The 17,492-nt window shown below is 41.1% G+C and overlaps 2 protein-coding genes across 3 annotated transcripts; one reads left to right on the forward strand and one right to left on the reverse strand.

Moving 5' to 3' along the window:
• Nucleotides 1-260: 260 nt before the first annotated feature.
• On the reverse strand, nucleotides 261-10,108 carry si:ch1073-513e17.1 (sialin). Of its 2 annotated transcripts, none has more exons than XM_020505641.2 (12): nucleotides 9,907-10,108; nucleotides 7,625-7,743; nucleotides 6,892-7,068; nucleotides 6,345-6,565; nucleotides 5,902-6,135; nucleotides 5,523-5,697; nucleotides 4,910-5,028; nucleotides 4,633-4,794; nucleotides 3,306-3,438; nucleotides 2,707-2,854; nucleotides 2,408-2,498; nucleotides 261-2,049 (listed from the first exon to the last, which is right to left on the reverse strand). In XM_020505641.2, exons 3-12 carry the CDS (start codon nucleotides 6,992-6,994, stop codon nucleotides 1,882-1,884), a joined length of 1,554 nt encoding a protein of 517 aa, XP_020361230.1. In that variant the 5' UTR covers nucleotides 6,995-7,068; nucleotides 7,625-7,743; nucleotides 9,907-10,108; the 3' UTR covers nucleotides 261-1,881. The 2 variants fall into 2 exon arrangements, with proteins under 2 accessions (XP_020361230.1, XP_020361231.1); XM_020505642.2 differs by lacking the exon at nucleotides 9,907-10,108 and adding an exon at nucleotides 7,845-8,152 and having other exon boundaries at nucleotides 756-2,049.
• A 75-nt stretch (nucleotides 10,109-10,183) lies between these two features.
• On the forward strand, nucleotides 10,184-17,408 carry ppt1 (palmitoyl-protein thioesterase 1 (ceroid-lipofuscinosis, neuronal 1, infantile)). Its single transcript, XM_020505644.2, has 10 exons — nucleotides 10,184-10,302; nucleotides 10,898-11,023; nucleotides 11,211-11,320; nucleotides 15,663-15,790; nucleotides 16,075-16,145; nucleotides 16,247-16,349; nucleotides 16,533-16,623; nucleotides 16,731-16,829; nucleotides 16,939-17,010; nucleotides 17,105-17,408. Exons 2-10 carry the CDS (start codon nucleotides 10,906-10,908, stop codon nucleotides 17,225-17,227), a joined length of 915 nt encoding a protein of 304 aa, XP_020361233.1. The 5' UTR covers nucleotides 10,184-10,302; nucleotides 10,898-10,905; the 3' UTR covers nucleotides 17,228-17,408.
• Nucleotides 17,409-17,492: the final 84 nt, after the last annotated feature.

The raw sequence follows: 17,492 nt of genomic DNA on the forward strand, positions 1-17,492 counted from the left end.
CGTACAAAAATGTTGTTGCCCTGCAGTCTGAAAATGTAAAGGAAGCACTCGTTTCACTCCGTCACGTTCACGCTAGCAACTAACAACATCCGGGTTGGAAGTTAAAATGGGAACCAGGTTATGGAGCTTGAAAACTTCAAAATAAAAATATTTGACGCAATATAAATGCGAATAAAAAATGTATAACACAATTAGGATAAAATTGCCACTAATATAATTATTCAAAGGTATTAAAATGACAACACATGACAACCCAAAAATTCAGTATGTGAACATTTGGTATATTATTTAGTGGAAAGTTAAACCAGTAGGCTACTGGAAATAGCATGACATTTTGATTTAACAGATTTTTTTCTGTTATGAACATTCACATTGATTTGTTTTTACCTAACACTTACAAAATGTCCTTGCATGAATTTACATTGACCAACAAAACATTCTTACATGAATGTACATTTCCTCAAATTAAACATTTTTGGAAACCATATTTTTTTTGTGCAGTAAATGTCCTTAAGGGCAAAGTGCCGGGAGGTCAAGTAGGTAGCGGTAAAATATCAATTGTTCAAGTTCTGTAAGTACGTCTGTCTGTCGTCCAATAAAAAAATATTCAAAGCACAAACGGTTTGGGGCAGTAATTGTTATATAGCCAACAGACCAGACAATGGCTATTCATAGGCAATGAATCCTGGGAAGAGCACAGGTATTTTTTATAAAATGTGGCAGATAAAAGTATAAGAGCACTTAAAAGTGATCAATTAGAGAATAATCTAGTTTATTAGAAGTTGCCTGTGTATTTACTTATACCACTAGGGGTAGCCCATTATTACATGTAAAGCTCTTTGATTTAAGTAAAAAAAGGTATAATGACTCATCCTGTATATATACACTGAAGAAAAAAACATTACAGTTCATATATGGAAATCAGTCAATTGAAATAAATTAATTAGGCCCTAATCTATGGATTTCACATGACTGGGCAGGGGCACAGCCATCGGTGGGCCTGGGAGGGCATAGGCCCACAAACTTGGGAGCCAGGCCCAGCCAATCAGAATAATTTTTTATATTTATATTTTTTTTATTATATTATTGTCAGAAATACTCCTCAGTTTCATCAGCTGTCCGGGTGGCTGGTCTCAGACGATCCAGCAGGGGAAGAAGCCAGATGTCGCGGTCCTGGGCTGGCATGGTTACATGTGGTCTGCAGTTGTGAGGCTGTTCTCTAAAACAACGTTGGAGACGGCTTATGGTAGAGAAATGAACATTCAATTCTCTGGCAACAGCTCTGGTGGACATTCCTGTAGTCAGCATGCCAATTGCACACTGCCTCAAAACTTGAGACATCTGTGGCATTTGTGTGACAAAACTTCACATTTTAGAGTGGCATTTTGCCCCCAGCACAAGGTGCACCTGTGTAATGATCATGCTGTTTAATCAGATTCATGATATGCCACACCTGTCAGGTGGATAGATTATTTTGGCAAATTTTGTGCAGAAAATCAGAGAAATATTTCAACTCATGAAACATGAAACAAACACTTGTTGCATTTATATTTTTTTGTTCAGTATAAATATGAAACGTGGTCAGAAACAGATTGTTGTAAACAATACTAAAGAAAGGTATTTGGAATATAAAGAGGCCATTTTAAAAAGTCCCTAATTCTATCATGAATAATGTATATAATAATGAATAATGAATAATGTATATATATATAGGGTCCCATTCCCAACACAGTGTACTAAGAGACTATTAAAATGCACTGGTCCATCCTTTTTAAAACCACCTGATGGGGAGTTAAGTTAACCTGAGGTCAGCTTATTTCTTACAGGCCCTATTCCCTTTAGGTCATGTCATTGTCTTGTCTTGTCTTGTCTTGTAGGGCTTCATGTAGGGATTAACCCATCTCTCTCTGTTTCTGCCTGCTCCTGATCCTCCTCTGCCAGGGCCCATTTCTGGATCTTCCCGCTGCCAAACAAGGTGAAGACAAGCGCTCCTCCGGCGCTGATCCCGGCTGATAGACAGAACACATTCCTCCATCCCGCCAAGGAGTGCTGTTTGAGGAGGGAGGGGAGACATGAGTCACAATCGTATGTATAGCAGTCTTCAAGGGTGCAGTAACTTTTAGAAATGAGCCATTGCATTGTCCTCGTGTCAAGCAGCCCAATTCTGATCTGTCTTCCACTAATTGTTCTTTTGACCAATCACATCAGATCTTTTTCAGAGCTGATTGGTCAAAAGACCAATGAGTGAAAAAAATATCAGAATTGGACTGCCTGTGTAGACGCAGCCTCGGTCGAATACTTTTTACAGAAACAAGTATTTAAGTAGCTATATTAAATATATTGAATTATTTTGAAAAGCAGATTCAGAATGAATCAATTTGATGATGAGGGAAAAGCTAAAGCGTACATCTTTGGTGAGGTAACCTGTGATGATGGGCGCGACAACACCTGGGATAGTCGCGAAAGTGTTGGTGATTCCTAAAAGCACCCCCGCATACCTGAATATGAGAGGAAGAGTGAGACAAAGAGGTTCAAATACATCCAAAAGCAGTGAAAAGGCACTGAGTAAGTGACTGAGAGTGTGATAGAATGAGTGCAAGAGAGTTCAGTGAAGGTCCAAAACATGCCAGAAAAGACTGGTGAGTAAAGGAGAGAAGTGAAGAGAAACAAGTGAAGTGACGACATGTCAAATAGAGAAACACCCACCGTGGAGCAATGTCTATCTGGTTGATGAAGACCCCGGCTGCACTGGTGCCCCCTACAGTGGTAGAGAGGGTGAGGAAGGTCACAGCCAACACCCCACTGCAGCCGGAGAAGCCCACAGCAACCAGGAACGCTGCAGGCAGCAGCAGACCTAAGGGAGGAGGAGTCAACAATATACATCAATACACATGTTGAATGTTCAAACACTGCACTTACTTTCTATTGATAAGAGACATATAAGTGTGGCCATTCATTCATTCAATTAACAACAACAACAACACACACAATATATATATATATATATATATATATATATATATATATATATATAAAATACTCTAACTGTAAGTTGCTCTGGATAAGAGCTTCTGATAAATCACTAAAATGTCAATATAAAATGTAAAACTCTGTAAGTTCATATTTCGCTAATAAACATATTTCTACAGACTAAAATATCAACTGCATTAAATAGTACCAAAGAATCCCCCCAAAAATGTTGCAAACTTTTATACGTTTTAACAGCCAATCAATCAACATCTGGTAAAGCCCATTCCATAAGTAACCAAGACCAATTCCTTACAAAATAAAAGTCCCCTCCTTGCCTGTGATAGTGAAGATCTTGCGGACCGCTGTTACACTCAACAGCTCCTTCTCCAGGAGGCTGTCTGCTACTACACCTGATATCACTGAGAAGGCCCAGCCACCCAGATAGGGCAGAGCTGAGAGAAAGGCATTCTACATAGAGAAACAGAAAGAAATAGACTATATTAACCAATGACAAAAATAATTGCAACTACATTGTAGGAATAAAATATCCCGATAAAATGGCATCACTTTCACCAATGTTTTATTCAAACATTGCTACAGCAGCACAGGCCTTGGTAACAACACAACATGATTCAAGTCCAGAGACTCCTGTACTATCCCTGTACAGTGTGATATACTGATACGACACTAAATCTTAGTCAGTCATTCTTTATTCCTACCACCTAAAGTATGTATACACTTGTCTAAGAAATATGACAAAACTCTACCTATGGAGCCTGGATGTCGATTATGGCAGCCAACCGCACCTCTCTGATTCATAGGGGTTTGGTTAAATGCGGAAGACACATTTCAGTTGAAGGCATTCAGTTGTACAACTGACTAGCTATCCCCCTTTCCCTTATATCAAAATCAAATCAAATTGTATTGGTCACATACACATATTTAGGAGATGTTATTGCGGGTATAGCGATATGCTTGTGTTTCTAGATCCATCGGTGCAGTAGTATCTAACAATTCACAACAATACACACAATTCACACAAACCTAAAAGTAAAAGAATGGAATTAAATATATAAATATTAGGATGAACCATTACGGAGTGGCATAGACTAAAATACAGTAGAATAGAATACAGTATATACATATGAGATGAGTAAAGCAAAATATGTAAACATTATTACAGTGACTAGTGTTCCATTATTAAAATGGCCAGTGATTTCAAGTCTCTGTATATAGGGCAGCAGCCTCTAACATGCAGGGTTACGTAACCGGGTGGAAGCCACCAAGTGATGGCTGTTTAACAGTCTGATGGCCTTGAGATAGAAGCTGTTTTTCAGTCTTTCGGTCCCAGATTTGATGCACCTGTACTGACCTCGCCTTCTGGATGATAGCGGGGTGAACAGGCAGTGGCTCGGATGGTTGTTGTCCTTGATGATCTTTTTAGCCTTCCTGTGACATCGGGTGCTGAAGGTGTCTCGGAGGGCAGGTAGTTAGTTTGCCACCCGGTAGAGCTATTACCATATTCTTATAGTTATCTAGTCTTGACAGCACTCTGGAATTGAGCATCTCACTCTGTCTCTCCCCTCTTCTGGCATCATCCATAGAAGTCATATGTCCATATCTATGATGTATGACTTAATGTACAATTTCTTTGGGTCTCACCTGTCGGAGGTCAAAGTGAAGCACCGTGTCCATGTAGGTGGGTAGTGAGGTGAGCAGAGTGTAGTAACCCCAGTTGGCACACATCTGAGACACTATGATGGCCCACAGGGGAACAGAGAGCACCATGGGTAACAAAGGCACTGACCAGCCATGGGCACCACCCTGGGTTAAGAGGCATAGAGAAAGAGAGAGAGAGAGAAAGGGGATTGACTGTAAAAGTGATTGACAAATGCTTGATAAAGTGGCATAAAGGATACCACAGATATATTGTTGTTACATCTTTTCCTATGGAGTTGATGATGTAATGTTTTTCTCTTGTGCTGATTCGTGGATGAGTGCCAGGCTGGTCAGACACCAGAATGAACCAGAAAACTGCCCAAATACAACCAGCACCCCCTGGTGACGAGAGAAAGAGGGAGAGAGAGGGAGGGAATGAGAGAAAAGACTGGTTATGTTGACATCTTTATAAAGCAAGAGGTTGTGTTGGAACAGTGTTTGTGCTGAACTAGGTTCCTGTATTTCTAGGGAGTGTTTCCTAGCCACCGTGCCTCTACATCTGCATTGCATGCTCTCTGGGGTTTTAGGCTCAGTTTCTGTATAAGCACCTTTTTTTTTCTTCTCAACTACTGTTGTAAAAAAATAGAAATACTCTATAAATACATTTGATTGATTGAGTGTTGAAGAGAAGAATTGTGAATGATCCAAAAATAGGAAAGTATAATGTGTGTGAAAACAGGAGAATAAAATAAGAGCTGACAATGCAGATAATGGTGTGTGTAGGAGGAATGTATATGGTTGGGGGGGTGCAACTCAAGATTGCGAAGGTGTCCTTAATGTTTTGAACACTCAGTGTATATGTTTGGGGAGTGTAATTGCTATCCAACTCTCACCACACATGTAGAAGACAGCGGGCCAGCCCAGACTGTGACATATGAAGCCGGTGAGGGGCAGGGCTACAAAAGCCCCAAAGTTTGCCCCTGACCCCGACAGGGAAATAAGACGAGACCTCTCTAGAGGGGGAGCCCAGCGAGCCCACATGGCCATCATGGCCGGGAATGTCACCCCCTGACGACACACAAACACAGAGCAATACACACTGATTTGTCACTTAAATTAACAATATACCTTGGAGTTTTAGAGAAAATAATGACCACATGGCCAAATTGGCTATACTGTAAGTATCCCATAAATCGAATGCTAAGCTAATCCAGTTCAATGCTGATAACAGAATGAGATTGACCCCTACTCTGCACACATGAAGCCTCTTACCTCCCCAAATCCCTCCAGTGCCCGTAAGCCAAACAGCCAGTAGGGTCCTAACTGGGCTGCCAGGGGGGTGAGGAGGGTGAGGGCTGCGGTGCCAAGCACCCCTCCCCCCAAGAAGATACTCCCTCCAAAGTGGCCGGCCAGGTAACCCCCGGGGATCTGAGTCACCAGGTAACCAAAGAAGAACGCCCCCAGCAGCAGGCCCTGAGTTGGAGAATCCCACGAGTACTGAGGTATCTGAGAGAGAGAGAGAGAGAGGTAAATGAGCAATAGTGTTACGTATTAGTTTGTGAGTGTCTTGTATCTACTGTGCATACTTTGCATGTGCAGTATGTCCAGTACGCATGCATCATGTTTGTTGATGTACTGTAATATATGAGCTTTAATATGGATGTACAGTATACTATAGGTCTAGTTGTGGATACTTTGGAAAAGCTGGTACTTACCCCGTCTGGTTGGTCAGGGGTTTGGCTGCCGTTGTTGTTCCCGTGGGAGGACACTGGGCACTCATGGCCAACTGAGCTGTTGAGAGTTGGTTGGCTATTGGTCCCATTGACCATGGCGACCATGGCAACACTTAGATTGACACGGAGACCGTAGACAACGGAGAATCCGAAGAACATCATGATGGCCAGATTGTAGCGTGCAGAGCAGCATTGTGGAGGTACTGGTAGACATGATGACAACAAGTGCACAATCACATCTCACAATTGATCTGAAAACACTTAGACTTTAAAGATGACTATTTAAACAGCGCTGATAGAACATATACACTAGCAAACGAGGAGTACTTGACACTTAAATGACCTATTTCACTAGCACTAAGCTAAAGCATAGGGACATATCCAAACTTCCAGGTAGGTCAAATTTTCACTTGATATGACTTCCTTCAACTATCATAAAAAGTTATCATTACATAATAAATCACCCTCTAGCACATCCATGCTGCTGAGTGCTGACTATGCAAAAGAGCAACCCAAAAATAGTAGACACCTGAATCATCAACATCCACCACTTGTTTTTTAAGTAGGGGTGTTGTCTCTCCACTCTCGTCCAGTGGGGTGGAGTTGATGGAGAATCCATTTTGTAAAGCCATGGCAACCACCAGTCAGGTGACAGCCAGAAATGGAATGAAGTGGTTGTGATCTGAGGTCACCTAACCATAGTGTCCTAAGAAAATATGCAGGACAGACAGAGAGCAAGAGTCAGCAGGAAAAATGGCTAGACATTCAGTCTCATGCGCAAGCACGCACACACACACACACACACACACATGGGTTAAGACTACAGACACAGGCTGGATATGAGAATGACCATGACCGGACAGGTCAATGGTCCTTATGGTGTTCAAATAAATCCATGGGTGCTTGTGCAACCATTACAAAACACCTGACTAAGTCAAAGAAATCAAATATACTGTAGACATGCATTATAACAGTAGACTTAGCTCTTTATTTTGAGGAATGTTCAGAATTCAGGGTTCTCCAACCCTGTTCCTGGATAGCTACCCACCTGTAGGTTTTCACTCCAACCCCAGTTGTAACTAACCTGATTCAGCTTCTCAACCAGCTAATTATTAGAATCAGGTAATCTAGATGAGGGTTGGAGCGAAAACCTACAGGATGGTAGCTCTCCAGAAAGAGGGTTGGAGAGCCCTGGTTTAGATAGAGAAAAAGGTTTGACCAATTATCACAAGTAGAACTGGTTGGACCAGAATGTTACTCACTTGCTGTTATTGAGTTTCTAGACCTAGATCATAGGACTGGGGAGCATCATACATTCTTCTTCAGATGATGCTCCAAATAGTTTTAGGCTGGCTGGTGGTGTGGCTTATACATGTTGATCCTGAAGAAAAAAACAAGATGGAAAACAAATACCAGTCTGTGAATTATGGCCTATGTAAAGTCAGTCACAGAATCATGAATTCAATGATTTTTCATAGCTACCTCTTTTAGAGCTGAACCAGTAGTACGCTATAAATCTGATCTCAGAATACAGGTCTGTCCGCTAAATGAAATAAACCAGTAGTCTTGGCCTCTCCTTCACTCTGACTGTGACTTGTGCAGACTGATTAAAAGCAGATGTGAACCTAGTGTATCTGCTGACTAATAAAACGTTCACACTCAAAAGGTTAACATTGGAGGAACAGAGAGTGTGTTACACAAGTCAGCTGATGAGGGGGGTGGAATAGAATGACATAATGTAGTGCCTTTTGACATGGTGTAGTGGCCATTTAAGGTTAATAAAGTATATTTATTAAATGTTTTATTTAACTAGGCAAGTCAGTTAAGAAGAAATTCTTATTTACAATGATGACCTACCCCGGCCAAACCCTAACCCAGATGATGCTGGGCCAATTGTGCGCCGCCCTATGAGACTCCCAATCACGGCCGGTTGTGATACAGCCTGAAATTGAACGAGGGTCTGTGGTGATGCCTGTAGCACTGAGATGCATTGCCTTAGACTGCTGCCCCACTCAGGAGCCCGAGTTCTTATTCAGTTTAGAGTGATTAACACAATGCTTAGCATATTTATATGTTTTTGCTATTCTGTAATATACATAATTTCCAGTGTTCTATTTGTGACATATTTGTGTCTGAGTTGATAGTCACTAGATTTTTGTACTGAATGTTATGGATTATTCTCATATCGTTTGATAGTGATTGACGGCAGAGCTACAGATTGTAAAAGGACCGAGGACACTGATTCTAATTGTATTGATTACATTATGCACAGTATGCACTGTGTGATTCTGTAGCAGCAGGCAAAGTCACTGTCTTTTGTTTTGACTTCGCACAAGCCTCTCGGGCTGATGTTAAGAGAACATTTGGCACTGTCTGAATATAAAGGGCCTGTCTCCAAGAGGCCCGTTAGACATTTTCTCTGCTTCTGTACTAGAGGTGTCTCCCTGTTGCATCTTGTAATTAAACCAACATTATTTTGATTGATGTGATCAACGACTGCTCTCCTTTTTTTCACCTGGAAATTCCCATTACAAACGGACACAGTAAAAAAAAACATGGGCATTGGTATGGAGCAGCATATCGCGCGATGTGTACATTAGTTTAGTTTATCTTGTGTTGTAGAGTTCAGTGTAAATTAAAAATAACGTCACCGAATAAAAAAATATTATTGATCATGTGACTACCGCTTTCCCTGAATCGCAAACAGTGTACAACAACACTTTTACCAGTTTTTACTTGGTCTGTGCCAAGTGGAAAGGCTACAAGCAGTAAGGACGCTATACCGCTATAAGGCAAAACAGAGTGTGTTATCTGTAAAGTTCACTTCTTCCAAAGTTGGTATAATAACTGTGTGTAGTTTTAGTAACTCTATGCTTCTTCTTTCAATCATAACTTCTCCATTTTCTGACATGAGATTTGGGAAAGGGGATTTTAAATCCAACCCGTTCGACATAACTAATGGGTATCACACGCCATCACTGTCTATAATGACAACAAACAATGCAATGAATTATGCTCACATTACAATAGCCTCATTACGTGACAACTTGTTTTCTTTTACATGACAGACCTACAGGAATATCTTTGACTTCTATGGCTTCTGACTATCCTGTGTTGTCATGTGTTTCTCTCATGCTATGTTGTTGTCTTTAGGGCTCTCTTTATGTAGTGTTCTGCTCTCTCTCTTGTTTTGATGTGTGTTTGCCATATATTTTTATTTAATTTATTTGTATTTATAATCCCAGCTTCCGTCCCCGCAGGAGGCCTTTTGGTAGGCCGTCATTGTAAATAAGAATTTGTTCTGAACTAACATGCCAAGATAAAAAAAAAGGTTAAATAAAATAAAAATAATAAAACAAGGTTATTACAACACTGGAGGCTTATAAGCAGTCAGTCATGCATGTGAATCGAAACATTCACTTGAAACAGCTGGCCACATTGGTACATAACGAGAATAGATAGCTAGATAGGTCTCATAAGTAGATCCAAAATAGTACAGCTCCTAGTGCATTTTAGTTGAATTTGAGCTATAGAGCAAACCTACCTAGAACGAATGGACTCTTCAACACAAACCTCTGGTTTACGTTGCACCTGTCGTGTTTAATAAATGTGTAAAGAACTCTCTGTTTTGCCTTATAGCGGTATAGCGTCCTTACTGCTTGTAGCCTTTCCACTTGGCACAGACCAAGTAAAAACTGGTAAAAGTGTTGTTGTACACTGTTTGCGATTCAGGGAAAGCGGTAGTCACATGATCAATAATATTTTTTTATTCGGTGACGTTATTTTTAATTTACACTGAACTCTACAACACAAGATAAACTAAACTAATGTACACATCGCGCGATATGCTGCTCCGTATGATGTGGAAGTTGATGATTGTTTCTCAAGTTTCTTCCGGGTAGCTAGCATGTCATGTGACAAACTGTGGCGATTCTGAAAAGTAAGTAGTAGTTTATTGCTCGGTTTCAGATTGAGTGTTTATTGCTCAGCAAATGTGTATAGTTTCAATATTCAGTGAAACACGACTAGCAAGAAATGTAGACAGTTGCTTGGTCAGACATAGATACCTATCAAGCTAGGAAAATAACGTCCCTAGCTTCCCACATTTGGGAAGCTAGCGTAGCGTGCTAGCTAATGTTAACTGGTTTGTTATAAAAGAAAGGCACCTCCCAAACTTGTCTTTGATTTTGGGAAGCACTCTCAGGCATATTCCATGATTTTGACAACATGGAAGACCCCTACCAAACAAGAATCGCGGCTTTAAAGGCACACTCTGCCAGTCCTTGCATTCATAATAACTACGTCTGCATCTGAGAGATTACTTTCTCTCAGCCCCATCGCTCAGTTTACCAAACAAAATGGCAGGGCCAGGCTGTTGAAATTACACATTGTGCCTTTTAACATTAACACATATTGTTCCGTTTAACACCGCTAATAGCCCACTAACGTTCCTGTTGTATCACATGACTGATTACATAGATAGCCTTGAATTTACATTAGTTCACTTCTGGTCCTCTTCTTTATATTGATTTCAGGGTTCAAGATGACCACACTTCTCTGCTTGCTCCTGGGGGCTGGCCCCCTGCTGTCACAACTTGTTCTCAGCCCGGTACATGGATCTGACAATGCCACCCTCCCATTGGTTATGTGGCATGGAATGGGTAAGCACTTAGATGCATAATACTAGAACATTATGTTTTCACATACAGCAATGAGGTTTCTCAGTTTGGCAGAATGGCTAAGCAAGGAAGGGGAGGCCACTTCCTATATTTGCCTGTGGCCCTTAGATAAGTCATGCTATGTCAGATAGTGTATATAGACCCTGTTCTTGTTTCTGTTTGAATACAGGAGATAGCTGTTGCAACCCTCTCAGCATGGGCTCCATAAAGAAGATGATCGAGGAAGCAATCCCTGGCATTGACGTCCTGTCCCTGATGATTGGCAAGACTGTCATTCAGGTACTTTCCACTCTACTTGAACCTATGTCTGTGGCAGGGCTAGCGCCAAAATGAATAAGTTGGACGGGCATTTGATTTCCATAGGTAGGCTAGTTTTTTTCGGATGAACCTCCTATGTGATTTAATTTATTTTTATTTTTTAATGGTTGTTATAGTAAAGACCAGTTTCAAATTTGGTGAAGCTTACAATTTACCCTACCATTAATACCGATCTGTGTGCCAGTTATGATTATTTTTATATGTGCATTTTTGTGGAACAGTTATATTTCTATAATGTTTTTGTTTCTTAAAATCATTGTCACGTAGTTAATCATAAAAATCATAATTAAAATGATACAAATCTCAAAGTTAAAATTCAACTAATGAGAGAGCTAAATGGACACTGATACACCGTGAGCCGTTAGCAGCTAAAGAAATGAGCGCATGGAACTCAGAGCGCATGTAACTTCCATTGTCAACTAAGTAAAATAAAACCTAAAGCAAACAAATAAAAACAGAAAATATGCTGATTCTATTCAGGTTCTTTCAATCGCATTCATCTCTGTACTCTGCCTCTCTTACCATCTGTCTTGACTTGAGCTATAGCTAGTGAAGATTTTTCTAATATTGTGAGGAACTATTATCATTCCCAATGACTCAAAACAAAAAGGACTTTGTTGACTTAATGTCGATTTATACAATGTGGACCAGAGGCTGCGTACGAAGGATTTGATGCAATTGCGGAGCATACGGAGGCCAAATCAAGTCAGAGTCAAAAACATTCTATAGAACAAACTTCGTCAGGATAGGCAACCAAAATGAATAATTCATGTATGTGTGTTATATTAAACAGAGGGTGTAAAATGTAGGCAAGATAAACATTTCAGAACATCTACTAGTCAAATAAGACATGGGAGAGATGATGAATTTTGGCAAAGAGATTTATTTATAGACTAATACAGTTGAAACAATTAGTCAAACCGAGAACTGCAGACATTACCAGTGCCTCCCCCACGATCAAATCAACATATAAAATTAAACGCAGTCTAACGTGATCAGAAATCTCAACGAGAAAGCAAGTTGCAGCAATGAAGAATTGAGTGCGTTCACGCGAAGGGGGGGATTCTGGCAGGGGGGAGCTTTTCGGCACAACATCGTTCCTCAAGTTATAATGCTTTAGTTGCTTACTGGACCCTGGCAATCTGTGTGAAATGTTAACGAACTAACAACTATCTGTTAACTAATGTTTTCCCTCTACAGTATGTGGTTCATTTTCAGAATGAGAGAATTAGGTGAAAATGAGGCATTGCTTGTTAAACAAGTGGATTCAGGGATCAAGTGTAGCTGATGCCGGGCCTGGCTTAAGCTGGATGCCACTATAGAGGTGAAAGGAACACCACACACTTTCTCACTTTTGCTGGCACAAAAGCAAAAAATGTACAATGTAATAATGTGCAGTGTAGCTCAAAGATATCGTTTTTGTTGTGTTGAACTGTGTGCGTGAGAGTGAGGAGGGATTATATATGTTTTTACTCAGTGAACATTATTTTTGCACATACATAATCTTGTGCACTTGATCGATGTCTATACTGGCCACTATAATATAGCAAAAATAGGGTCTGAATACTTTGAATGCACTGTATGTAATTGGGAATTGATCCAAATAAACAATCAATGGGCAAACAATTCACACAAGGAAATGCGCAAGAATTGGCAGGAGACAGCTGCGCGCATCCTAGAGAACCAAGTACATTCGTTTGAGCAAGACGTGCCATATCTTCATCCCATACCCCTCCACTTTTTTTCCTCTCAACATTTTAAAATGATACTCAAGACATTATCTAAGCACATCATTTAGATGCTGTTCACTGACAACTCAATAATCAGCTAGGCTTATTGTCACGCGTGCTGCCCAAATACTGGCTGCCTAAATAGGCATGTGCCTAAGAAGCTAATCATCCCCTGTGGCTAAGTCGTGCTCTGTGGTTGATGGATTTTGAATGATTTTATTTAGACAGGAGTAATTATATAATTTTGGCAAAACATCATACTTTAGGGGAAGCCATTGTCACAGTGCACTGTGCACATGGCAACTTTCCTTTCCTCTTGAAGAGGCTGAAACCTGAGATCTGTATATAATGATGAGATTCTCATGTCTCTGCCCTAACAACGGGAGTCGTCCCAGAGGCAGGAAGGCAGGCGACAAGCTACGGTCTGCATATTATGCCCATAGAAACGCATTAGGCTTATTTTGGACAGATTTTCACAAATAGTGAGCCCTCTTACTCTGCTGAAACTCTCACCGGCGAAAGCATCTGAGTTAGCGAAACAGCGCCCCTCTGTCTTAATATATGTAGCCCATGTATCTGATGCTGTTTGGCCAGAAATAGTATGACATGCCATACTCTTTTGATCCAGACAGTATCAGATACAGTTGAAGTTGGAAGTTTACATACACTTAGGTTGGAGTCATTAAAACTCGTTTTTCAACCACTTCACAAATTTCTTGTTAACAAACCATAGTTTTGGCAATTCGGTTAGGACATCTACTTTGTATGACACAAGTCATTCTTCCAACAATTGTTTGCAGATTATTTCACTTAATTCATTGTATCACAATTCCAGTTGGTCAGAAGTTTACATACACTAATTTGGCTATGCCTTTAAACAGGTTGGAAATTCTAGAAAATGATGTCATGGCTTTAGAAGCTTCTGATAGGCTAATTGACATAATTTGAGTCAATTGGAGATGTATTTCAAGGCCTACCTTCAAACTCAGTGCCTCTTTGCTTGACATCATAGGAAAATCAAAAGAAATCAGCCAAGACCTCAGAAAATAAATTGTAGACCTCCACAAGTCTGGTTTATCCTTGGAAGAAAACTTCTGTAGGTACCACGTTCATCTGTACAAACAATAGTACGCAAGTATAAACACCATGGGACCAAGCAGCTGTCATACTGCTCAGGAAGGCGATGCATTCTGTCTCCTAGAGATGAACGTACTTTGAGAAAAGTGCAAATCAATCCCAGAACAGCAAATGGCCTTGTGAAGATGCTGGAGGAAACAGGTACAAAAGTGTATATATATATACACACACACACACACACACAGTAAAACGAGTCCTATATCGACATAACCTGAAAGGCCGTTCAGCAAGGAAGAAGCCACTGCTCCAAAACCGCCATAAAAAAGCGAGACTACATTTTGCAACTGCACATGGGGACAAAGATAGTACTTTTTGGATGAATGTCCTCTGGTCTGATTAAACAAAAAGCCGAAGAACACCATCCCAACCGTGAAGCACGGGGGTGGCAGCCTCATGTTGTGGGGGTGCTTTGCTGCAGGAGGGACTGGTGCACTTCACAAAATAGATGGCATCATGAGGTAGGAAAATTATGTGGATATATTGAAGCAACATCTCAAGACATTCAGGAAGTTAAAGCTTGGTCGCAAATGGGTCTTGCAAATAGACAATGACCCCAAGCATACTTCCAAAGTTGTGGCTAAATGGCCACAAATTTGTGGGCAGAACTGATAAAGCGTGTGCGAGCAAGGAGGCCTAAAAACCTGACTCAATTACACCAGCTTTGTCAGGAGGAATGGGCCAAAATTCACCCAACTTGTTGTGGACTACCCAAAACGTTTGACCCAAGTTAATCAATGTATAGGCAATGCTACCAAATGCTAATTGAATGTATGTAAACTTCTAACCCACTGGGAATGTGATGAAAGAAATAAAAGCTGAAAGAAATAATTCTCTATTATTCTGACATTTTACATTCTTAAAATAAAGTGGTGATCCTAACTGACCTAAGACAGGGAATGTTTACTAGGATTAAATGTCAGGAATTGTGAAAAACTGAGTTTAAATGTATTTGGCTAAGGTGTATGTAAACTTCCGACTTCAACTGTACATGGTCTACACATACTGAGACAGCGTGGCACTGTTTCACTCGCTCTGATGCTTTTTCTGTGATTGAAGCGTCTTCTGTCGGCGCACATCTCGGTCAAATAAATGATAATTATTTAGACTGGCAAGGAGGTACGGTAAGGTGGGCCAGGCCCCCTAAGGCCTGTCCGTAACTCCGGCCCTGTTCAGTGGTGGACAGTCAAGATCTGCCGTGACCAGTGTGGATGCTTGCCTTTTCTCCAGCCAAGCGGTAACGCACACGTTCCTACTAATGAAAGCTTTGATTGAAGTTGATTAATAGAATCAAGTGTGTTACTGCGGTGCTTGCACTCACCGGCCTTTGTAGGGTAAAATAACTCACCTCTGACCTATTTTCTGAAATGTGATATTCCTGTTTGCCAACTTTGTTACGTTCCCACCATTAACTTTCTTGCCTCCTATCTACCCCTCAGGACACAGAGAATGGTTTCTTCATGGACGTCAATGAGCAGGTGTCCATGGTGTGCAGCCAGCTGGCCCAGGATCCCAAGCTGAAGGATGGCTACAATGCCATGGGCTTCTCCCAGGGAGGGCAGTTCCTGTAAGTGTATCTGGACCCGTACTCGCAAAGCCTCTCAGAATGTTTTTTTAAAATAGAATGTTAGAGATTGGGAAGGGCCACTCCGGTTCTGGAGAGCTGCAGTACACTTTGACACCTATTCAACCAATGTAGTTAAATCAGGTGTCTCATAGCCGAGGTGGAACAAAATCCTGCGGAGTCTCCGGTCCTCAAGGAGTTGCCCATCCCTGGTAAGCGGAGGAATATACTTTATACAAGAAGCTGTCATTCTCAGTTCTTCACCTTTCCACCTCTTTTCCCCCTAGGAGGGCAGTGGCGCAGCGCTGTCCATCTCCTCCAATGAAAACCCTGATCTCTGTTGGGGGACAACAACAAGGTAACGGCACCATGGCAACAGTGCCTTGTCTCTATTCAGCAACATTGTTTTTCATTCACTTCCTGACAGTTGTGTAATGATTCTATTCTCCACATTCACAGGGGTGTATGGTCTCCCTAGATGCCCTGGAGAGAGCTCCCATATCTGTGACTGGATTCGCAAGGAACTCAACTCCGGAGCCTATACCGATATTGTGCAAAAACAGTGAGTGTAGGCTTACAACTCAGAAGGAAATTGTTATGTTTGAGACAAGTCAGCAGTACCCAGGTAATCAGTATGACATAGTTACTGTACGTTTTTGAGAGGATGCGCAAAGAAAAGACAGTGCATTGTATATGTATTGTGGCTGTTATCTAGTGGTACATTTGGAATCCTTGTCTTTATCAGCTTGGTGCAGGCACAGTACTGGCACGACCCACTGAATGACGACCTGTACAAAAAACACAGCCTCTTCCTGGCTGATATCAATCAGGAGCGGGTTAGTATGGTGCTCATTTTCAGAATTGGACGTTATTTGATTGTTCATACAGTGCTGTTTGTCTCCAGAACTGTATTCCAATGATCTGCTGCATTTTCACCTCACAGGTGGTGAATGAGACTTACAAGAAGAACCTCCAACTGCTGGACAAGTTTGTGATGGTCAAGTTCTTGCAGGACAGCGTTGTTGATCCAGTTGACACCGAGGTAAATACTGGACACATCGTGACAATCTCTTGATGTACTGTCCTCCTCCTCCTACACTGTAATTGCTTATGAACAAGATGTTTTTCCATTTGCAATATCTTTGTCGTAGTGGTTTGGTTTTCTGAAAACTGGTCAGGCGAAAGAGACCGAGACCCTTCAGGAGAGTGTCCTCTATAAAGAGGTAAAACCCCATCATGTTTACGCATCTTCAAACAGACACGTATTTCAATAATACAGATTCTGATATTGTGTTGATAAATGTTATCGGTTTTAAGGATCGTCTGGGACTGGCAGCGATGGAGGCAGCTGGGAAGCTGGATTTCCTGGCCACAGAAGGAGATCACCTTCAGTTCACCGATGAGTGGTTCAATGCCAAACTAGTGCCTTACCTGCACTAAAAACACCTAGCTAGCTACACTGACATGAGTTGACGTACACACACATTACTATTGCACTGATCATTCCGATACCATCCTGCTGTTTAAATCAGATAATGCACTATTTATGATTTTAAAAACTTTTACCCAGTTAACGTACTACCACAGAGAAATAAAGTTGGTGTTACTTGGTTCTCAGAGATGCATGAGTCTAATTTGGAGATCTCTATTCAAGTTTAAATGTAGGATAATTTGGAATAAAAGTGTGGGTGTTTCTTCGCCAGTA

The sequence above is a fragment of the Oncorhynchus kisutch genome, linkage group LG17, assembly GCF_002021735.2.
Source record: "Oncorhynchus kisutch isolate 150728-3 linkage group LG17, Okis_V2, whole genome shotgun sequence".
NCBI lineage: Eukaryota > Metazoa > Chordata > Actinopteri > Salmoniformes > Salmonidae > Oncorhynchus > Oncorhynchus kisutch.

Bases quoted from the DNA above. Each gene is read 5' to 3' on its own strand.
- si:ch1073-513e17.1 (XM_020505641.2), bottom strand. From the start codon at position 6,994: ATGGCTTTACAAAATGGATTCTCCATCAACTCCACCCCACTGGACGAG. The intron at 4,795-4,909 runs GTAACAACAATA...CTCTTAACCCAG, and splicing joins TCAACTCCATAGGAAAAGAT to GGTGGTGCCCATGGCTGGTC. The intron at 3,439-4,632 runs GTGAGACCCAAA...TTCTCTATGTAG, and splicing joins TTCACTTTGACCTCCGACAG to AATGCCTTTCTCTCAGCTCT.
- ppt1 (XM_020505644.2), top strand. From the start codon at position 10,906: ATGACCACACTTCTCTGCTTGCTCCTGGGGGCTGGCCCCCTGCTGTCA. The intron at 11,321-15,662 runs GTACTTTCCACT...TCTACCCCTCAG, and splicing joins TTGGCAAGACTGTCATTCAG to GACACAGAGAATGGTTTCTT. The intron at 16,350-16,532 runs GTGAGTGTAGGC...TGTCTTTATCAG, and splicing joins ACCGATATTGTGCAAAAACA to CTTGGTGCAGGCACAGTACT.